This window comes from Lytechinus variegatus, chromosome 6 (assembly GCF_018143015.1).
Source record: "Lytechinus variegatus isolate NC3 chromosome 6, Lvar_3.0, whole genome shotgun sequence".
Classification (NCBI taxonomy): Eukaryota; Metazoa; Echinodermata; class Echinoidea; order Temnopleuroida; family Toxopneustidae; genus Lytechinus; species Lytechinus variegatus.
In genome coordinates, this window is record NC_054745.1 from 39,988,431 (window position 1) to 40,013,166 (window position 24,736).

The following is a 24,736-nucleotide window of genomic DNA, read 5'->3' on the forward strand; positions in this document are numbered from 1 at the left end:
TGATAGTATGCGTACATGGCGCACTGTCTAATGTTATTTACTTTATTGGATATACATCCTTCAGCTTATCATCTAAGTGGCGATGTTTTTACGTCTTAATATGGACTTCCTAAAAAAACAGCATTCGAGATCATCATCTTCATAAAGTTTATCTTGGAAGTTCATGAAGTTTTTCAAGCCATAACATGGACGTTCTTCAAACCTCAAAGTGATCATCATTTACATGGCGCACATATCGAATGTCATTAATTCGCGGTGACACTTATGCTGATCCCGTTTAAAGTTCCATCGGCCAGTGAACCAGTACAACAGGCTCAGGGTGCCCCCTCTGCATTGAATATATCAACATGGACGAAGAGGTGTGATAGAAGCACGCCCTCTCCGATGCGAGTATGGTATGGTCCTTCTCTGTGATTAGTCTAGATCAGGGCCCCGTTTTAACTATGGAAAGCCAGCAACGTCAGCATCATATAAATGCACGTTTGATCACTTTTTTTATAGATATAATGTATATTCATAAGTTCATTATTTTCTTGACAATTTGGAGTTTTCCTCTTTGTTTACAAACGACAATCTGCAAATGTCTTGTAGGAAAAAATGACACTGTTGGATTTCCATAAAGTTACGATTGATTGAATCAGTCATAACTTTTTGTAAGACGGGGCTCTAGACGTTAGTAGTTATTTGTTCGGAAAACACTACACTCACCGCGCACAGTTACACACACAAAAACACACACTCTCTCACGCAATCTTTTCACTAGGTGAAAAAACAGTGAGGGTGTGTTTGTGTGTTAGCTGTGCGCGGTGAGTGTCTTTTCATCTAGTGAAAAGAAGTGAAAAGATTGCGTGAGAGGGTATGTGTGTATGTGTTTAGCTGCGCGCATTGAGTGAGTGTAGTGTTTTCCGAACAGGTAGTAGCATTCTGATCTAGACTACTCTGCGATGACCAGAGCTTGTTGTATTCTGTTTGCGACAGAATACAACAAGCTCTGGTCATCGAAGAGTAGTATATGAAGCAACATGACCTGCGACAAAGTCTACATCGGTGAGACTGGTAGACCTGTGGGGGAACGCATGAAAGAACATCGCCGTGATGTTCGGCTTAGGCGCACCGATAGCTCTGCTGTTGCAGAACATGCTTGGGACTCCGATCATCCACCGAACTGGGATGAGGTCAACTGCATCGCTAATGATAAGCATTGGTATACGCGGCGCATTAAGGAAGCGATCCAGATCCGTTTGCACCGAGCAATATCAACAGGGACAGCGGCATTGAGATCCCTGATGAATGGTTACCTACCATCCGACGGCATACTGCATCCACGGTTCACAGCGCGCGACGCCCGCACCAGCGGGTGCCTGACACCAGCGCGGACGCTGATTGGCCGGCTGCATCGGCCAATCACAGCGCGCGGTGCTCGCCCGAGCGAGCACCAAGCACCAGCGCGGACCCTGATTGGCCAGCGGCTCCGGCCAATCACAGCGCGGCTCACGCCCGAGTGGAGCCAGACAATAGCTCCCGACGCTATATAACCCGTGCGCAGCAGCGTCTTTGCTCATTGCCTGACGAAGTCTAGCAGCTTGCAGACGAAACGTCGCTTTCCTACTACGTTTGCTACATCGTGAGACAACTGGTTATTTCTTCTACTCAATCCTTCACCACGATGAACCTCTTCCACATCATGAAAATATTCCATGACACTATTCAACACACTGTATGGGGCCATATCAATACAACAAAGCTTAGACAACAATGGAAATGTGTTCCCAAGGACGTGACTCTAATGGTATAATCATGATTATTACGTCACAATAAACTCAATCAAAGCTCATCCTGATAAAACGAAGACACATGACAGGCCCATTTAAAGGACAATATAATGAAAACAATGACATTTATGATAGTATTGCTAATGATAATAACATTAATTTCAATATCATCATCATCAATTAGATCGTTCTTTGTGTCTTTTTTTCGATCAATCATTGTAATGACCTCAAGATTTGATAAGATCTGACACGATCACTGTGCGATTAATCTACTGTTTCAACCGTGACGCGAATAAATGGGAACTATTGGTTTTAGTAATAATTATATGTGATGTGTAATGCGCAGTGAAAGAAAGAAAGAAATACAGAAAAGGGAAGAAGACAGAATGAAATAAAGAAAAATGAAGGAAGGAAGAAAGAAAAAAATAAAGAAAGAAAGAAAGAGAGACAGAAAGAAAGAAATACAGAAAAAGGAAGAAAGAAAGAAGGCAAGAAAGAAAAAGGAAGGAAGAAAGAAAGCAAGAAGGAAGGAAAGAAAAAAAAAAGAGAAAAGTACAAATATGATAGTAACAGATTCGGGAACAATTAAGATTAGGAAACATTGAATCATGGAGCCACTACTCTGATAGAGTAGTAGGTCCATTATTAAATAAACGAGTCTTGAAGGGGAATCCAACCCAAATAAAACTTGTTTTTATAAGGAAAAGAAAAATCAGACAAGTTGATAGGTGAAAGTTTAAACAATATTGGACAATCAACAAGAAAGTTATGAATTTTTAAATGTTGTAAATAATTGGTAATCACTATACCCATGGAGACTTCAAATTGGCTTCATATGGGATGTTATAGTGATGTAAGGCAAGGACTACTCTTCCATGTACTCCAATACATATTATTACTAAAATGTCATTTTCCCAAAAGTTTTATTTCAAATTATATTTTTCTTTCATGAACTATAAAAGACATAAAACAATATACTACCTAGGCTATATTTACATTACTGCCCCAGGGGAATGGGAAACCACAAATCCCTGATAATAAAGTACATGGCCTATGTGAAAGTTGTCTTTGCTCCTTGTCATAATTTACTTACCCAGTTGCCAATTTGAAATCTACATAGTGTAAGCATGATAAGTGATCTCAATGTTAAAGCAGCTATAAATTTCTTATTGATTGTCCGATTTCTTTTAAATTTTCACCATTCTGTTTAATTTATTTTTATCCTTCCCAACACAACATTTTATGGCCAAGGCTGGATTCCCCTTTAAGCAACGCTCAAATGTGTGTACATGGTAAATGGATGTGGTGCATTCACGGATAAGCAGGGGAGATCATTCCCGAGAACAGGGCCAGCGTGAGCAAAAGCCCAAACCTAGAAAACCAGAGTTGGCTGATGAACGTAGGGACCTGACACTAATTTTAGTAATGATTGTGGTAATGATAACAATATGTCACTTGCATTGTTGACGATGATGATAATATCAATGACGTTGATATGATGATGATCATGATGAGGATGATGATGATATTGTTCATGTTGGTGATGATGATGATGATGATGATATGTTGATTATGATGGTGACAATGTTGATGATGATGGTGATGATGATGATGATGATAATGTTGATGATGATGGTGATGATAATGTTGATGATGATGGTGATGATGATGATAATGTTGATGATGATGGTGATGATGATAATGTTGATGATGATGGTGATGATGATAATGTTGATGATGGTGATGACTAAGATGAAGATGACGATCATGATGAAGAAGAGGTAGATAATGATGTTGACGATGCTGATCAACAGGCCTATACAACATATCATCTTACCGTTATGTTATGACACGAAATTGAAATAGATTAAACCAAAAAGAAATGATTATTTTAGTAGTTATTTGCCAACATTATGTGAAAACGCTTGAAATTCCCTACTGCAAGTTCCAACAACGATGGCCTTTAAATCATATTGGACCATTCAGGTATACAGTACAGGACGCTTCACATCATGAAATTATCTCATACATGTACACTTATCAAATCGGTGTTATCGTTGACCTTAAACCTATCTCATCCCATTGTTTAATTCTTTTTCATCATCCTAGATTAAAACGATTTTTTTTAAATAACACTTCATTGCACATTCAATGACTTCGACTTCCGTCTGCAGAATGCTTGTGTTATCATGGTTATATCCAAAGAATTGAATTTCCTGGTATCACCATTTTATATGTTGTTTGTCAGATCCAAAGTCCAATCAATATGTCCACATTCAGTAAGAACCCGATGTTTGGGGGGGGGGGTACTGATTTTACACGGTGGGCATCGTTTTCTGTTCTGTTCTATTTGTGGTAATTCCCGTAGGAACTCGGCAGGACAGCATTTTGCTGGTAAACGCCAAGCTGGTATATAACCAATTACCTTGGAAACATTTTACGTCTACGTTAATCAGTCAGAGTGGCTAACGTAATAGACGACAAATATCACTCTTGGGCCTTTTTATCAAAGTGGAGACAATGACAGAGCTGGGATTCGAACTCACAACTTTGCGATTATGAGTCCAATACTCTAACCACTGGACCACACGACCCGAAAATGAATACACATTTAAAAAAATCATACAGCGCTCTTTACTATATGAACCTTACAGTAATTGTTTTAACAGTTTAAACAACTGTTTAAATCTTAAGCAACAGAGTTTAATTTTCAATATATAATTGTCAATGAATTAAACATGATTTTTCAAACGGTTAAACAAATACTATAAGATTCATACAATAAACAGCGTTGTATAAAATCTTAAACAGCGTTTTACTGTGTAGACTCGGATATCAAAGGATGATAACTAATTAAGGACCTTAGTCCGGGAAGGGGGGGGGGATCGGTATACAGTGACGGGAATCTCATAAGCTAGTGGCAAAGAGGGTGGAGGGCACATCAAGCCTTGTGTATTCCTTCTGCACGAAAGTAACTCAAATAAATATGTACAAAAACTGCAAAAACTCCGGGGTTGATTTAATACCAACCCGGAATTTATATCTGTCCACATCACCAGAGAAGTGTTAAACAGCACCAGTTTCGTTTTGGTCTAACACCAGAAAGGTGTTAATACAACATCAAACAGTACTAAAACAGCATTGATTTTAGTACTTCTTTGGTGTGGACATATATAGATTCCGGGCTGGTGTTAAATCAACGCTGGAGTTTTTGCAGTGTATTGAGTGGGACACACCCCCACCCTTATTCTCGGATAACTGCCTTTGCTGTGTAGACATTCCCTGATCATCGGCGAGACAGCCCAGTTGTTATGTTACCTTTGTGAATCATTTTTTCGTGGAGACATCTTATAAACAGGGAGTGTTGGTATAATCGACATAATAGGAACATAACCCAGACGTGTTCACAAGCGTGCTAATAAGACAAGGGTAAGTCCAGTATCTTGTGTTTTTTTTTGTGTGTGTGGGCCAGGTGTATCAGAAAAACCCAAATAATCACATATTTCCCTGAGATATAAATTAAGTGACAGAATAAAACGTTTCATCTAGTATAAGTCCAATCTTTCAGCACATTTTCAATTGTCCGAAAATTAAGGAAAAGTATTTCTTATGGCTTTGGCTTTGGAAAAGTGAAAAATTGTCATTATGAAGGTGAGATCATTCGTACGCGACTCAATTTCTTTCATACACCTGCTTCGTGTGTCCCTGTCTAGATGAAAGAAATTGAGCCGTGCACAGCAAAAACTGTGGTGTTAACCGGTGTACATAGAGGACCACACCAGTTATTTAACACCGGTGCTGAATTGGTGGTGTTAGTTTTACACCTATAGGTGTTATTACAACACCTTTTTAGTTACATTTACACTCTTTGGTGTTATGTTCAATCTTTAGGGTGTAATTTTAACACCTCAGGGTGTGGTCCTCTATTAACACCGATTGGTCTCAGTTTTAACACCACAGTTTTTACAGTGTGTATGAATGAGCCCACCTTTATAAAGACAAATTTTCACTTTTCCAAAGTTATAAGGAATATTCTCAAAATAATTGTTTTGTCTTCTGACGAATGACCGGATACTGTGGTTATTGACCATTCACCAGCAAGTTGAAATCCACGAGACGTACCTGGTATCTTCGCACGAGCCAACTAACACAACTTCGTGTAAAATATCAGATATACAACCTTGCTACATTTTCGGATTGTTAATAAGTGCGTGTTAAGAAGAGGAATGTTTTTTTTATGTGGCAAATCCTTGATGTTTTTATATTCATTTCATTGTTGATTAGCAAAAAAACATATATATATATTACAAATGAAAATAAAAAAGAGAGAAATCTTCAGGAAATTGTTTGATAATGTTTGTGTGTGATTTATTTCCATTGCCTAATTTGTTTTTAGCCAGTTAGATGCAAGGATGTGCAGTAACTTGTAAAAATAGGTGGTAAAGTCATGTTTTTTTTAGTTATTGCCCAACAGATAATAGGGATATTTCGCAACCGCTGCACAAACGGTTTTTTTTTTTAGAATATGGTGAATCTATTGTCAAGGGTACTTTATGACAAAGAGGCCTTTGTCGAGAATCAGTAAAGCAATGCGGAAGTGTCGTCCTGGACCCTGTACGAACGATATGTGCGGCAATGCTTTGTCAGCTCAGAAACTGATTAGGTACGCAGCAAAAACTGTGGTGTTAACCGGTGTACATAGAGGAGCACACCAGTTATTTTACACCGGTGTTAAATTGGTGCTGTTAGTTTTACACTTATAGGAGTTATTACAACACCTTTGGTTGTTACATTTACACTATTTGGTGTAATGTTCAATCTTTAGGGTGTAATTTTAACACCTCAAGGTGTTGGCCTCTATTAACACCATTTGGTGTCAGTTTTAACGCCACGTACAGTTTTTACAGTGTAGAAACTCTTGTTCTTGGTTTACCTGTTTCCGTAAAAGACTTCCCAGCTATTCATTGTCATTTGCCGAGCATTTTCAGAACTGCGTTCTTATTTTCGTTGCCCTGCGTGGAGCGAAGACTCCCTAATAAGACTCGAGGGGGGGGGGCGTTGTGGGGGTGTCTCTCCTCTCCAAGTTCGCCAATATTCGACAAAGAGCTCTCAGCAGTTCATTTTAAGTTAAAGATCAAGTCTACCCCAGATAAATTATTATTCAAATAAGTAGAGAAAAATCCAACAAGCATAATGCTGAAAATTTCATCGGAATCGGATGTAAAATAAGAAAGACAATTTATCGTTTCGCTTATTTTTCACAAAACACAAAACAGTGATATGCACAACTCAGTGACATACAAATGAGACAGTCAATGATGTCCCTCACTTACATTTCTTTGGGTTTTTACTGTTTGAATTATACAATATTTTATTTTTACAAATTTGACAATAATGACCAACTTGACGGAACATACAGTGTTACACAATGCTAATTCCACATGTTCAATTAATTGCTGTCTCACATAGCTTTCTTGTTTACATCCGATTTTAATGGAATTTTCAGCTTCATGCTTGTTGAATTTTTCTCTTTTTATTTTTTTTTATTTGGACTTGTCATTTAATGGACATTTACTGTGTTTTTAGAAACTGTCTCAGTTGAAGTTGGGAAAACTCGATTACCTTGATTGATTGATTTCTCCGTTTTATTAGTGCTCGATTTTCTTTCGTCACAATGGGGACTACTCTAGCATCACAACGCGCCGTTCCAGACGTCGATCTGTCTCAAAAGACTGCCATTGTAACTGGGGCCAACACGGGTGAGTCCAATATAAGTAATTGTATCTCAAAGGGGAAGTTCACACTGACAAAAGTTAATGTAAATTTAAGAAGCGGAAAAAAATTGTATTGGTTACCAAATGAGTAAAACAAATAAAAGAAGAAGAAAGTTATCAAAATTTCATTTGTTTTTATATCTGTTATGTCATATGCAAGTACCTTCCCGATATATTATAAAGTAAAAAAAAAATTGAAGCTATATTTTGTTGTACAATCAATATATCAAGTGAAAAATTTCATTTCATATACGCTCATGAAAGGAAAGTATTTTTGTCTTCATACAAATTAAAGTACAGAAAAAAAGGTGAATGGGGCACAGAACACGCTTGTAAGGGGCACTCTCCTGAAGTAAAAAGGGGCAATGATTCCTGAATTGTCACTTACTTGAAGACAAGGGTGCACTTGCCCACAAAAAACGGGTCCTTCTCAGGTGGAAGGGTAGTCCACCTCCTGGACTGTTGTTATTTTGTACGACACGACTACCAAATACCCAGCACACCACAACCCCATAACAGTACACGCATACACACACCCTGATTAGTCATATGAAACAACGATTTTTTTTTTCGGGGAAAGTGAATCAGTGGGGGTAAGTGAATCAGTGGAGGGCGCGGACCCGGGCGTGTGTGTGTTGGTTACTAGTATGGTTTGCCCAATCAGTAAAAATCGTCCAGGACGTGGACTAGTGGAAGGGGCACAGAATACGTTCGAAAAGCGGCTTTATTTGGTGACACCTGAAACGGGTCCCCTACATAGGAAAAGAGGCACTTTGTAACGCTTTAAAAAAAGGTCCTCCTTTCATGAGGAGACATTCTTCTTGCGTAAAAAGGGCACTTTTCAGGTCTTCAAAGAGTGTGATGGCACTGCGCCCCCGCCCAGTGGCGTAGCTACGGGGGGGCCTGGGGGGGCACGTGCCCCCCCTGAGATTTGGCGTGCCCCCCCAGGTGCCCCCCCAGAAAAAATTGGCAGAGCAAAAAAAAAAGAAAAAAAAGAGAAAGAAAGAAAAAGGAAAAGAAGAAGAAAAAGAAGAGGAAAATAAGAGGAGGAAGACGACTGAATGAAATAATGTGAGGGGAAGACTTGCAATTCAAAAAAAAATCTTTTCATGTTTTCATCTTTTCATTACTATATGAAATTTTTGCTGGCGCTTCGCGCCATAATTGCCTGTTCGATGGGATTCATATCTTGCTCAATAGGCTGATGTGGAGCAAGTTTTGAAGTCAATATGCAAAACATATTTTAGCTCGGACATCGAGCTTTCATTATTTATTTTTTTTTTCATTTACAAATTTAAGTGCTCTGTAAAATGTCCGTGTTATGGTCTACATATCAGCATTTTAAGCTCACGCTGCGTGGTCACATTGTTTGGTTTGCCAAGTTCATATTGTCTACGTGTATTCCATAATGTTCCATTAAACAAATGTATTCAGAATGCCCAGATTTTAGGTCTAAATATTTAACATGCGTGATATAGCGTGCATGTTCTTTATTTAAAATGTACTTAAATTATCCAGTTTTACATCAAAATATCACTAATTGTCTGCTCACGTTTCACGATCGCATTATTAATGATACCCAATTGACTATATCATATTTATGACTTACAAAATATGAATAGAGTATCCTGCTTTTAGGTCTAAAATCTAAATTTTCTTCCTCTCGCGCTTCGCACTCGCATCAATTGTTTAGTTAGATACCTATAACATTGATTAATACAAAAAGTGCTTAGAATGACCATTTTTTTTAAAGATCGGAATGTCAAAAAATTTGCTCGCGCTTCGCGCTCGCATTATTGAAATATATACCGTCTTCGTGGGTAACTGTAAGCAGTCCTTAACAGGTCCCTTTTCGATAATGCTAGAACAGTTGATAAACATTTCTGTTCGCGCTTGGGGGTACATACGAATCTTGTTCAGGATCACACATAACATTGCCCAGAAAATTAAATTTCAGGAAAAAATACATATTAAAGTAAGAAAAAAAAAAATCGCTCTGCTTCGCGCTCGCACTTTTTATAAGGCTTATGAGATTATTTTATGTTTATGTTGTTTTATAAGAATAAAACTAACAAGTGACTGATATAGGTGAAGATATAATTTCGGGCCCCATCCCTTATTGGCGAAAGTCGGATCCGCCCTTGTGGACACATACACACACACCGGAAAAATGGCCGGTGCCCCCCCTGAAAAAGCAAGGACCCCCCAGTGCCCCCCCGGGAAAAAAATCCTAGCTACGCCACTGCCCCCGCCCCATCCCAGGATCACCGCTCCTGCTTGGAATGACAAAGCTTCCTTCAGCATGTTCAGTTAAATCTATGGTAAATCTGATGAATACCCTCGCAGTATTGTTTGCAAAATAGGTTAATAATAAAATCCCCCCCCCCTCCCACTTAATAAACAGTGTTTCCTTTTCCGTTGATTACAGGAATTGGATATGATACAGCTAAAACGTTTGCCCAACTTGGAGCCAAGGTCATTGTAGCATGTCGATCCGAAAGCAAAGCGAAAGAAGTAAGTAAATATAATATGTACCAGCATTTCCAGGTCTAATTATGGGGCCCATTAGGCAAGAGCCGCCCCCCCCCAAAAAAAAAAAAAATGAAATAAATGCATAAAAAATATATACCCATATATCATTTCAAATTGAAACGGACATTAATCGTTCATTTTTGTTTAAAAGAGAAGAATGTATATCCTATAAATCAACCAATTGTAATTACATTTGTTAAAAGAATAATGTTTCTTTTAATGTAAAAGTATTAGCGGATTTGATATACTGATTATATATTATTATTGATATATTAGTAATAACCTAATTTAGCACCTATATGTAATGATGCTGAGATTTGAAGAAAAAAATATATAACTAGGGTATGTAAAATTTTGACCTCAATTGTCATGATTTTACGATACGAGTATTTATTGGCGAAAGATAAAACGATACATTTTCACGAATGTTTATTTACGAATGTCATTACGTAACAAATGTTTGTCATGAAGTGATGAGTTTATAGGACAGTGTCTGAATACTTCTGGGGTTTGATAAGTCGATTCACGCGTGTATGTTGCTGTGAGCGACTCGCAAAATTTGACATGCATTTTAATTTATATTTGAATCACTTATCGAATATGTATATCATTTATTCAATGTTGAATTTTGTTCATGCTTTCATTTAAATTGAATTAATTGATCTTGTAATTATTTGTATTATGTTGAAGAATGAAAAATAAATTGAATTGAATTGAATTGAAAAATGGTCGACCATTACAATATACAAAAATATGTACTAGGATCGTATGATATATTTCTGAAAAATACAGGGAAGATTTTTTTTTACTGGACGATTATTATTTTTAGCATTATCAATATTATTGATATCACTATTATTATTATTATAATTGATGCCATTTGCATTGTACATGATATGTATGGTACAAGTAACTTGTCATCGCGTATATATATATATATATATATATATATATATTTTATTTTTATTTTTTTTTCGGCATCACCAATTTTTCCAAAGGGTAGAGCTCTGGGGAACCTTGATTTAAGCTACGCCTACCATTGTTCTCTTCATCCATTTCTTTGCACAATATATATATATATATATATATATTGGCTTAAGTGATAACAAATCAAATCAAGACATATCCAGTCTATTACCTCAAAAATTTTCGAAGATATATCCCTCGTCCTCCTGGAAGGAAGACGAACAATATATCGTTATACTTGTTTCATCCTTGTGATAAAAGCCTCTCTTAATACATGTCTTTCTCCTTTCCTTTCCTTTTTTCTTTTCTCTCTCTCTCTCTCCTAGGCGATAGATAGAATGCACGAGGAGCACAAAGAAGAGACGGCAAATGAGAAGAAATCCAATTTCAAAATTACGATATATCGTGTTGTATATACTTGTTTCATCCTTGTAACAAAAGCCTCTCTTAATGCATCTTTTTCTCCGTTCTTTCTTTCTTTTTTTTTCTCTCTCTCTCCTAGGCGATAGAAAGAATGCACAAGGAGCACAAAGAGGAGAAGGGAAATGAGAAGAAAACCAAGTTCAAAATTAAGGTAACATAATGATACGTTTGATAGTGAATTAATGATACCAATGCTGTATTTTAATTGCAATGACAACAGTTTTCTAACGATATAGTAAAATTCAAATGACAGATATACTGATTATTATTGATAAATAATAACTTCATTATCAAACAGACCAAAGTAACAAATAACAATAATGATTAAAACGCATTTTTCACAATTACAAGTTTGTAGTTTGTGCAAAATCATACCTGTTAATCCAAATAAAATTCAAATTTAAATTAATTCATATCACATCTCTCTAAAAATAAAAACAAGATAAACTGCAAATTGAACTTCCACTGGCATTTGCTTTGTTGGTTGTTTTTACTAGCGATATTGTGACGTCAAAAATAAACCTTTTCAATTGTAAGGAAAGGTTTTAACATTGATTCAAATTTCATCTCCTTTTATTCGTCGCATTAGTCATTGTGATACATTTTATCCAACTGGTTCCATATCATTATGATGTAACCATCACTTCAATTATATCACCAACAGGCCAACGAACTTGATATTGAATTCATGGCCCTTGACCTCTCGTCTTTAGAAAGTACGATGGACTTCGTAAAGGCATTTAAAGCCAAAAAGATCCCTCTTCATATACTGGTGTGTAACGCCGGCATGGCATACGGAGGAGAAGGTAATCCGATTTTTCTTTTCTTAAGGAATGAATACACCCCTTCCCTGCGCTCAAAGGGTATCACAGGCCTAATAAATTTTGCCATAGACTCGTTTGTTAAAGTGGCACTTAAAAAAATATCACAAAAAATAAGGAGGAAATTCGAGGGTTAAATGTGGATAGGATATATGTCTGACATTCCATATCTGACCATAAAAGGGTACATCGACCGGCTCATTTTAAAAATAAATCGGCATTTATGAAGACTACATCTGACGGGATCAAATTCATCACTTGAGGGAATAAAAATGGCCCTAATTCTTCCGCCAGTAAAAGTATGTGGTGACATATCTTCCCGGGGGGGGGGGGGGGGGGGCACTTCCATTCACAAGTGGATACCATGCGCGACCATGGGGTCTCGAAAAGCACCCTAAACACGTAATTTCCACATTCTGAAAATGCACCCCTTAACAAGTATTGGCATGTGAAACCCTACCCTTAACAATAATTGGAAAAAAAGTTACTCTTGGCAAATATTCACTGAAATGAGCCCCTAAACAAGTAAAGGAATGTTTTATTGTTACGGGTCCTTCGGTCGTCGGCTTTACCATAATTGGTTTAGTACGACCCACCTTCTACACCTCGCGCAAATCGGACCCTAAATACGTAGTGTTGGGGCAAAAAGGACATCATTTATAAAACATTTTAATTTTGTGTTATCATCCCCGCAAATTCGACCCTAAACACGTAATTTTTCTCGTGAAATAGATACCCTTTTTTCATTATTTTGGTGTTTTTGACACCCTTATCACGTTACGTACGTAACGTGCCCTATCGTGAAAAAGACATCCTTTTTACGTGTTTTTTTGGTCGCGCATGGTATTCACTCGTCAACGTAAGTGCCCCCCCCCCGGGCATATCTTTCCAATTTGGAAAAGAAAGGAAGTTCAGTAGGTACCCTCCCTAGAATCATTGTTAGATTGTCAGACATATTCGTTCATTTTTGTCAATCAGCAATATCAAATTAAAAAAATTGAGCTATTGGTTGGCTCGAAAGAATATCTTTGGCCTGCCAGTTGTAGTTAAGGCCAGTGTGACCATATGCATAAACCGCACGGGAAGCAGATATTGGAACCAGGCAATTGTTAGTCTGAAGGCACTGACCCTTGTTTTTCGTTTCGTGCCTAGTGCAGAGCCTGAAGCAGTGTGACTATTCACTTATGTACTGTGGCTGCGTCTAGCTTTTGTTTGACACAGACCACGCAGTGACACAGGTAGAGAGTTCGGAGTCTAGTCTTCGCTCTAGACATGTTATATTTGGTTAAAAAGAAATTTTTAAATCGTAGAAATTTTTAAATCGTCACTTAAAGCTCACCTTTTCTCATAATTTTTTTTACCGATTGACTTATATTATTATAACAACCTGTGCGCTTTGAAACGTCAGTATGAAGCGCCCTACAAATGTTATTATTATTATTATTGTTATTATTAAAAAGTCATGATCAAGTATGTTTTTGTAGACTAGGCAATTGTTACACCCATGTTTGAACCTCGTAGCGTAAAGAGAACGAGAAGTAGCTATTACTAATCCGGAAAATAAATTGCCTTCGGATTTTACATAGACGAAACAATATTATTATTTTGTAAGGAACGGTATTTATTTTGCATCTGGGTAACATCATTCAAGTGACCTGTTTGACAGGACTACACTGCTTAGAATGTTGCATTATGGGTTAGAAACCTGGTCAGAAGAAGGACTTGATGTGGCGAGAAAAGGCTACTGGTTCCCGTCAGCTTCAAATCGTTTTGGTAAATCCCAGGTCCGTCCCTGTTTAACCTAATACCGATCTCTCTCTGACCTCCTTGATCATTCTAATTTTGAAATTGTCAATTTATTTCATTTATCATTCGCACAGTGAAAACAGCTGACGGTTTCGAGATCCACTTCCAGGTCAATTACTTGTCGCATTTCCTCATGACCCTTCATTTACTTCCGGAATTGAAGTCGGCGGGCCCCAACGCTAAGATCGTGTTGGTTTCGTCAATGGCCTATCGCGGTGCACGATGGCAAGAGGATAACATGCAGGCAGTCAATAGGGACCAACTCAGCAAATATGGATTTACTAAGCTGTATCAGGTGGGTTGATGTAACAATAGAGTACCAAACCGATGAGATCAGTTGTCATGGTATCATGGCGGCCTGGTTCCAAACAAATGTACCCGCTGAATGAAATCATATATGTGTTTCTCATAGGAGAAAATGGCCGCCATAGGAATTTCATAGCTTGCAACCGGTTTCTCAGCCGAAGTCCTTTCCAAATACAGTTGTATACAGACGATCGTCAGGTGCGACTCTGCTTTTAACCAGGCCGCCACGACACCATGGCAACTGACATCACACTTCGGTAATCTATAGGGATTTTTCGCTTGTACTATGCCAAAACTCTCTTTAACGGATCGATTCCTTTGAAAATGCAATTAAAGTCACAATTTAGAGCTGAGAGGCTTTTGTTGAAAATTGATGGACCGGCACAGCAGATCATCCGTAGATTTGCACCGGACGAACAATTGCAAATATCGTTACCCCAGACTCAATAGTTTTCGATGCTGTCCGGTCCATCACCTTTCGCAAAAAGCCTCTCAGCTATCCATTGTAATTTGACATGCATTTTCAAAGGAATTGGTGCGTTGTAGAGAGTTTCCTCCAAGGAAATGCGAAAAGTCCGGCCAGAATAATACTGCCATTATGACGCAAGTTTTGTCGGCCTAATGGAAAATAAAAATTTCGTCTTGTTCATTAAAAATTCGTGCTTGCACCGAGTTAAAGAAAAAAATCCCCCCCCCCTGCGCCCTAGTCTGCAATGCAGACTCTGAATGGCTCGTAAGGTGGGATCTGCTAATGGTTTGCGAAGCAAACCAGCCTGAAAGGGCGAGCGAAGCGAGCCATCCGCATTCCACATTAATACGTTAATGAGAGACTCGATGATATCACGTGAACACTACTTCTTTTCGCATATTATTCTATGAAAAAACTGTTGCATTTGACGATACGAACAGTTTCATTGTATCACGATAGGTTAGAAAAATGACAATGACACGTGTTCTTGAAGGTATCAAAGATGCGGCTTCAGATTATTCTGGGTAAAAAAGAGAAAGTTTTAATACATGTTGTCTACAAAAATGCCTGTTTTTAAGTTTGAGACATCATGGGTTTGCAAAAAAGAATGGTACCAAGTTTTTATTTCGTCTAAAATGTGCTCCATTTCCTTACATAATGTATATATACAGAGTCTTGTATTTCGAAAATTTTCAAGTTTTGGGAAAAGTAAAAAAAAAATGTAGTCTTCGACTTACAATTTCATCCAAATGATCCTTTCATCCTTCATAGATAGTATTAAATTGTAAGAAATTCATTCATCTTTCACATGACATTGATTTTATAGCAATTGAATCTTTATGTCAAATCGCTTCGAAAATTCTAATTTCACAAAAATGGCGACTACTATGGACGCCACTTGGATTCGGAGGTTTCTTGCAACAAGTGGTTTGATGTAGACCTATTGAATGTCATTCGCTACACTCAAAGCTTGAAAACAAGCATGGTCTACTTAACGGTTTTTTTACAGGATTGGCCCTCCGATTAAACTTTTTTTCTTTCTTTATCCCTAGATTATGGAGATGTTCACACTGGCCGACAAGTTGAAAGGATCTGGGATCGATGTGTTCTCACTTCACCCTGGTTTTGTAGATACAGATATAACGAAGAAAGATGGTCAACAGATAGCTTGGTTGATGAGAGTTTTAGTGAGCGTAATAACTTATATGGGTAAGTGAACATTGGCGGCGGAAGCCAAAAATTTTAGGAGGGGACAAGCAAAAAAATTTGACAACGAAAAAAAAAAAAGGTCATCAACAACAAATTTAGGGGGGACCGTCCCCCCTCATCAAATTTAGGGGGGACACGTCCCCCCGTCCCCCCGCTTCCGCCGCCTATGTAAGTGAACATGGTGAAAGAACATAGTAACGTAGTGTTTCCCCTAGGACGTGCGGAGGGCGAACTATATTGTGTGAATCTCACTGTGAAATTATGTCGATAGTGTTATATTAGATTCGAGCATTTTAACGGTGTAAGTAACCAGTTTGAACACGCTGTAAACAGTGCAAAGGTATCCATTGGCCCGTATTCTGAAGTCGGGCTAAACTTAAACTCAGGTTTAAAGTCGTGCTTTAAGTATGGGAAGCCAAAAGTGTCAATTTTTTTATCATATTGTATGTTTCTTATGTTTTCTGTGCTCTTTCCTGATTCATCGATGGTGATGAAGACAATCATCATTCTGTTTATACTTCCTACACAATAATGAATGATTTTGGAGCCCAATGAGCTGAAAGTATGAAATCTCTACTGTTAGTGATTATGTAGCAATTGGCTGTCCATACTTAAACCACAATTTTAAACCTGAGTTTAAGTTAAACCCGACTTCAGAATACGGGCCACTGTGTTTAATCTAATTCACACTTTCAAATGTGGTTGTTTTACTAGTGCAATGGAGAGTGTGTTCACTCACTATAAATACACGGTGATCAGCCAACCTGTAGATATGGCCACAGTGTGGATCGTTTCCACACTGTGAAAGCTGAATGTTTTGACAGTGTCAATCAGATCATCACATAGTTATCTGCGTGGACACACTGATAACACACTGTAATGTAAACACAATGTGAACACTGTTTGGAAACACAGTGAACACACCGGTGAACACTATGTAAAACACACTGAACGAACTGTTAACACACTGTACACACCGATCGAGAACACACTATGAACACCCAGAACACAACGTGAACACACTGAACTGTGAACATTATGTGAACACACTATGAACACATGGTGAACACACTGCAGACACACTAGGTGTTATTCTATAGCCATGGTTTAGTTAAACCTTGGTTAACTTCCACCACACATTTATGGAGTGACAGTTGTCGAATTCATCACCAATTGAACATTATTCTTATCCTGCTGCTAAAGCTAAAAAAACAAACCAATATTTGAGACGTGAGATGGGATCAATACGAAAATGCAAAAGATAAAATGAATTTTAAAGAATTTATTGGTACATCATAATTGCCACGAATATTTGAGAAATATTTTGAAACCAGGCAGTATTCCATATAAGTGTGGTTTAAATTCAAGTTCTGACTAGGGTTAGGCCTACGATTATCAGAATACCACCCACTGTGAAAAGTGAAAACACAACTTAGTAGTGTCCACAGTGTGTTCACCGTGCGTTCATATACTAGTCTAGCATCTGAACGCACGGCGAGCACACTGTGGACACACTATGACCACACTGAACACACTGAATACACTGTGTACACACTTCGAGCACACTGTGGACACACACATTTTGAACACACTGTGAACACATTTTGAACACACTGAACACACTTTGAGCATACAGAATACACTGTGTACACTGTGGAAACACTTTGGACATCAATCGTAAAAATCAACCACTGAGCTCGGGTTATGGCAGGGCCCTGGTTAACAAAAAAGTACAGCTTTGCCGATGTTCATACTTTCAGTTAATTCCCTGAAAATAGAGCAGTAAACCTAAATATATCAAATAACAATATATAATAAATCGCCATTTTGAAAGCTAGAAGAAAAATATGGATGAATAAGAAATAAGAAAGTTATAGGGACTATCGAACCTGAGCCTTAGAAAACATTAAGGTGATTTCGAAATGGTATTTTGTGTAGAGGTTTTGACGGTAGGTGTGTGGTCCCGGGCTTTTGGTATAGACAAATTGATTCTCCGCTCGACATTTAGTAAATCATCAAACATTTATGATTAACTTGGAAGTAGGACTAATTTTTCCCATCTCGAAACGTTTACGAATAGGCCTATAACATTGATAGCATAAAATTGTATTTCGTCGTAAAAACATACTATTTTGAATGAACTTCCCTCTGAGCAATTCATATAATAGCAGGCAATGAATAAGAGTTGAATGTTGAGACTGTCACATTGCATTATCGAGCTGAGTAACATGATTATGCCTCATGATGCATAAAGTTAGAATCTACTCGCGGTTTCTCTCATATTATAGGGCTGGCCCGAACCACTTTTGACGGAGCTTTGACAAGTATCCACGCCGCAATCAACCCGGAGTTTGATGGCAAGACAGCGATTTACTTGGAAAACTCAAAGCCAGCCACTCTCCAGAATCCACTTGCGACGTAAATACCCTTTTTTTAATTCCTCGATCTTATCGTTTAACTACCTTTGAATATTCTCCAATTCTCTTACCCTACTCCTCCTTATACAATATAAATTTCATACAAACATGGACTCCCATTAAATTGCTTAAAGGTCAAGTCCACTTCAGAAAAATGTTGATGTGAATCAATAGAGAAGGTCAGACAAGCACAATGCTGAAATTTTCATCAAAATCGGATGAAAAGAAGAAAGTTATGACATTTCAAAGTTTCGCTCATTTTAACAAAATAGTTATATGAACGAGCCAATTACATCCAAATGAGAGAGTCGATGATGTCACTCACTCACTATTTCTTTTGTTTTTTATTGTTTGAATTATACAGTGAGTCCCAGAAAAAACGAAACCGAGATTTAGTGACCATTTATCATTACTTAATCATAAATAAAATAGAAAAATGACCTACCAATTTAAAGCTTAGAATCTCCTCTTTCATCTGATATTACTTAGATTATTTCTTATTCACGCATGAGTGAGCAAATACAATTCGAATAAAGGATATCAAAAACTCATTTGTCAGGGGGTATCTGGGTTTCAAAAAGAAAACCACATTTTTGAAAAGTTCAATATCTCCTCTTTAATTTGATACCTAAATTACAGAAAATGGTCAAGAAATAACAAAGTTCTGGTCATTTGAAATAAGGCTTGAATTTCAATAATTTCATAAAATGAAGAGGTTCTCCAGGCTGGCTTTCAAACTCACTCAACACTCCGTTTTGTTGACGATCAGCCATGCATTAAATCTTTTGTTCACCATGCGAAAGCTTCTGTGGGTAACCGGTGAAAACAAGTTTATTTCATGAAATTATGGAAATACAAGTCTTATTTCAAATGACCAGAACTTTTTTATTTCTTGACCATTTTCTGTAATTGAGGTACCAAATTAAAGAGCAGATATTGAATTTTTCAGAAATGTGGTTTTCTTTTTGAAACCCAGATACCCCTCGCCAAATGAGTTTTTGATATCCTTTCTTCAAATTGTTTTTGCTCACTCATGCGTGAATAAGAAATAAGCTAAGTAATATCAGATGAAAGAGGAGATTCTAACCTTTAACCCTAATTCTCCCGGGGGGGGCATAATGCCCCCCCCCCCCTCAACAATTTTCGCGATATATCTGCTGCGCGAATTTTTTTCACCTCGCAGCTCACTGACTTTTTACATTCAAGTCTCGCGCAAATTTTGAGACCAAATTTGTGACGCCCGAGTAGGCGGTTACGACATTACGCAACATTATGCAAGTGCATGTCAGACCCAAAATTGCTCATAAACGTGATTTCATGTACAAATCCAATGCAAATTGCGAATTTAGCCAAAATTCATAAATGTATCATTATTTCTACTTTTACTGATTATACTTAATTAATTTTGCCTTGTTTATGATCAGAATTATGTCTGGAACAATTTCAGTTGAAAAAACAATAATAAACAAAAAGTAAAAAAACAAAGAAATACATAAGAAATTCATAAAACAATAAAATACATTTCCAAACCAAAGTTTTTTTGAATTACGATTGTTAAGAATGCTACAAAGAAAATTTTTACCAAAAATTAGCATTCTAGGAGCTTTATTTAGTGAATTAGAGCAAAAAGTATGATTTATGCATAAATTAGCATATTTAATTCATATAAAATAAAATCTCATTATTTTGGAAAATTTTACCATCGCACACTACCAGCGTGCATTTTTTTGCGTCGCTCGCGCGATCGGCGGCCGAGATCTTAAGGGGAGGGGGCCATAATGCCCCCCCCCCGGGAATGACAAGAATCAAAATACCCGGGAGATTTAGGGTTAAATTGGTAGGTCATTTGTCTATTTTATTTATGATTAAGTTATGATAAATGATCGCTAATTCTCGGTTTCGTTTATTCTGGGACGCACTGTACAATATTTCCATTTTTACGAATTTGACAATTAGGACCTTCTTGTCTGAAACAAAAAATGTTAAAATAATGGAATTCCACGTGTTCAGGGAGGAATGAATCTTCATTTCACATGACAGTGACGAGAAAATAAAAATAATTCATATAATAAAATGTAAAAGAAAGTGAGTGAGTGATGTCATCAGTTCCGTCATTTGCATACCGACCGAGATGTGCATATAACTGTTTTGTGAAATGAAGCGAAAATTTAAAATGCAATAAATTTCTTATTTATGAAATTTTCAGTGTTATGCTTGTTGAATTTTTCTCTTTTTATTCAAATCAAGTTTTTGTTGGGGTGGACTTGTCCTTTAAGATTAACAATTTTTTTGCACTCATAAATAGGATGGGTATCTAATCAAACAATTAATGCGGCGCGAAGCGCGATCTGACTTTTTGTAGTTAGAAAGGGCATTCAATACTGAGATTAATCCTAAAACAGGTCATTAAAAGCAATGTTAACCAAGAACGGGATGGGTACATAATCTACATAATTGACGCGAGCGCGATCGAAGAGCGAGCTGAAAATTTTGATTTTCAGATATAAAAAACTGATCATTCTAAGCCGATTTAGATACCATGAACAGAATGGGTAACTCAACAATCGATGCGAGCGCGAGGGGCGAGCTAAACATTTTGATTACCCGACCTGAAAACTTAAAACCTTTGGTAATTATCCATATTCTTTGTTTTACCGGTAGCTTAGGAAGGGGGGGGGGTTGGGGGATAACCCCCCCCCCCCCCGTAGATCCGGCACTGGATTTCGCCCCGCGACCTACGCTTGATTCAAGAATACAGTAAATGCATTTAATATGCGAGTCAAATGACAAAAGAAAACCGAGTAAATTTGGATTTGATTCAGTGTTGATTGACAAATATTCGACGAAGCCACTTTCTTGGTTCCTCGTCATGAAGGACATTTGGCAATGCACAGGCCTATTCAAGAGGGTTCGTACCCCGTACTACGTTGGGCGAAAACTCTCTAATAATGTATTTTTTAAAGAGTTTTTCATGAAAGGCATGGGGGCATCCTTATAAAGAACACATCAATTTAATGATAAAGAAAAATTTCTTCAACAATAATGAAGACATCATCACCCATTTTTATCATTGCCATAGGGATAAGGAGAAGCAGGCATTTCTCTGGAAATACAGCCTGGATTGTCTGAAGGATTACGTCACCGAAGATACGCTGAAAGATCTGACGTCACAATGAAGCTGAACCTATAGCCTCATTGGCATGGTCGCTGGATAAAGGCAGTTTTTAATGATCAACACGGAGGCAGGAATATTAATTACCTATATAAAGATTCCCATGAACTACCGAAAGAAGATAAAATCATGCCTCGTTCCTGAGTTGCTAATTGCCAATTCGTCTATCGTCAACTCGTCCTCCACCATATGGTCTACCTTTATATAGTTTCATGCAATTCCGTCCATCAACATTTCGTCTGTAGACAAACATAAGGTCCAATAATAAATTCATCTAATCACCAGTTCATCTATGACCATATCATGTCATTACCAGTTGGTCTTGCGTATTTTCATTCATTTCGCCCGATTAACACTTAGTCTAATTAGACCAAATGGCTATCACAACAACTGGTTATGAGACAACATGGTGAGAGGACGAAATTGCAATTAGACCATATTGATAATGGACAAACTGATGCTAGACCAAATGATAGTAGACGAGTTGGTAACTGGACGAATTGGCATTCGTCCAATGGAAAACAACCCACTGAGTCAATATTCAGATAGTAACTTTGCACAGGAGGCCGAGATCTAAGCACTATATGGTCTATATTTTTTTTCTTTTGACAAAAATGATAAAGACATCAACCTAATTAATTGTGCAAGATCCAAATAAAAATCGCAAATTTAATTAGTAATTATAATCATCATGGTCATTGTTGTAGCTGTTTAAGAAGTGACATGAAGGAACAGAACTTTGGTGACATTGTCATCAATGTACCTACAGTGTCGCAACAACAATAGTACTTCGATACCTAAAAGATTTCAGTGTGCTAGGCCACCTACTCAAATTGCCTGCGGGGTGCTCTCTGACGCACGAAGCCCCCCCCAAAAAAAATTTCCTTTAGGGGCTGCGCGTATTATTCTCCTTAGGCAACAATCCTAGATAATAGAAGATTTGTGAAAATGAAAATTAAGGCCACCGCACACCTTACGACTGTTCGCGTTCCGATTTTGATACAAATCGCATTTTTTTATCTTCATTTTCTGAAGATGTGAATGGAACGTATCATTTAATTTGAGGTAAAATCAATTGAAAGAATAATAATAATATAACCAAAGATGCTTCCTTATATATATATTTTTTTTTTGGAAGGAGTTTCTGCATTTTATTCAGAAGTCAATGATAAATCAATATGTTCACATAATTGAATGAATACAATTTAAATGTGACAATTAAAAAGATACATTGTAAATAATACAGAAAAGACTGATAATGAAATCATACCTAAGCATGTGATATAGTTCGGTAAAGGGGCCAGCTATTATAAGCACAGAGGTGCTTGAAGCAATAGCAGCCAGGAGAGGGGGCTACATGAACACCATCATAAATCATATTTGATAAACTGATCGTCACGAAATATAAGATTTAAATATATATATATATATATATATATATATATATATATATATATATATATATATATATATATATATATAAATATATATATATATATATATATATTGGTAGAAGAAAAAATGGTAAAATATATATATATATATATATATATATATATATATATATATATATATATATATATATATATATTGGTAGAAGAAAAAATGGTAAAAAAATATCAATACGAAAGTGAATCTTTTGTCAATGCTATATGTTCTTTGATCATTCTTTAATATGTTATTTCTTCGCAATATGAATTGATATTTTATATGTTGTATGATGTTACAAAATGAACAAAGAAGAGAATACGATAATGATTTCAATGCTATCCTATGTTTATACAGCTTTGTAATCGAATAAAACTTTACTGATAAGTCTTTGTTTTATGTATACGTATGGTAGTCTCCCCCCCAAAAAAAAAAAACATAACAACGACGCATTAATTTTATTGACCGAATATCGAGAAATATAAAAGACAAAGATATATACATGTAATGATCACTGGGTATTATACAGTGCGTATCAAAAAAGTTTTTATCATTTAAAGTGGGTTTACATTTCATTTTTCATGTAATGCTTGCTTCTCTACACTTTTTCCAAGCTTGTCAATGATTGACAATGAAAATCAAGCCTTAGCCATTTCATGTAAATATCGTAAAGCAAATTATTGTCACGTTGGCCTAGGTGTGTTTAATAGTGGGGTGGGGCGCAATGCAATCTTCAAAGTATTTTGGGGTTTGGTTTGGTCCTTCTCTGTGATTAGTCTAGATCAGGGCCCGGCCCGTTTTAACTATGGAAAGCCAGCAACGTCAGCATCATATAAATGCATGTCTGTTCAAAATATTTTTCTAGATATAATGTATATTCATAAACTAATAGTTTTCTTGACAATTTGGAGTTTTCCTTTTTGTTTACAAAGGACAATTTGCAAATGTAGAAAAAATTATGACACTGATGGATTTCCCTACAGTTACGATTGATTGAATCAGTCGTAACTCTTTGTAAGACGATGCCCTGGACGCTAGTAGTTATTCGTTCGTAAAGCACTACACTGACCGCGCACAGCTACACACACAGACATACACACACGCTCTCACGCAATCTTTCCACTTCTTTTCACAAGGTGAAAAGACAGTGAGGGTGTGTTTGTGTGTGTAACTGTGCGCGGTGAGTGTCTTTTCACCTAGTGAAAAAGAGTGAAAAGATTGCGTGATAGGGTGTGTGTGTTTGTGTTTAGCTGCGCGCGGTGAGTGAGTGTAGTGTTTTCCGAACAGGTATCTAGACTACTCTGCGATGACTAGAGCTTGTGGTATTCTGTCGCAAACGCGACATGGAAGCAACAGAAAAAATATTACATGACACAATTCAACACAGTATACGGTATGGAGCAATAGTGTGAAGAATTCAGTAATTCCATTGATTGTCTTTTCAATCTTTTGTGACGTATTATGACGCTTATTACGTACGTGTAATTTTTCAAAGATGCGTCATCGAAGGAAACACCCTACGCGCAGTATGATTTGTCATTGATATTCATTATAAGTGCACAAATTTGTTGTTTTATTTACTTAAAATATTTATTACCAAAACAGTATTTTTGGTATTGAAATGCGCATATTTGATCACTT

General features: G+C 37.0%; 1 protein-coding gene across 1 annotated transcript; it reads left to right on the top strand.

The window, feature by feature from the left end:
* Positions 1 to 4,798: 4,798 nt before the first annotated feature.
* On the top strand, positions 4,799 to 22,500 carry LOC121417473 (dehydrogenase/reductase SDR family member on chromosome X-like). The gene is made up of 9 exons (XM_041611192.1): positions 4,799 to 5,201; positions 7,425 to 7,531; positions 9,975 to 10,060; positions 11,547 to 11,618; positions 12,132 to 12,273; positions 14,169 to 14,389; positions 15,922 to 16,078; positions 18,367 to 18,496; positions 21,575 to 22,500. Exons 2-9 carry the CDS (start codon positions 7,447 to 7,449, stop codon positions 21,669 to 21,671), a joined length of 990 nt encoding a protein of 329 aa, XP_041467126.1. The 5' UTR covers positions 4,799 to 5,201; positions 7,425 to 7,446; the 3' UTR covers positions 21,672 to 22,500.
* The last annotated feature ends 2,236 nt before the right edge of the window (positions 22,501 to 24,736 follow it).

What these genes read in the sequence shown, in the direction of transcription:
- LOC121417473 (XM_041611192.1), top strand. Translation starts at nt 7,447, where the DNA reads ATGGGGACTACTCTAGCATCACAACGCGCCGTTCCAGACGTCGATCTG. An exon ending in CCGAAAGCAAAGCGAAAGAA is followed by an intron (nt 10,061 to 11,546) that starts GTAAGTAAATAT and finishes TCTCTCTCCTAG; the next exon opens with GCGATAGAAAGAATGCACAA. An exon ending in GATTTACTAAGCTGTATCAG is followed by an intron (nt 14,390 to 15,921) that starts GTGGGTTGATGT and finishes CTTTATCCCTAG; the next exon opens with ATTATGGAGATGTTCACACT.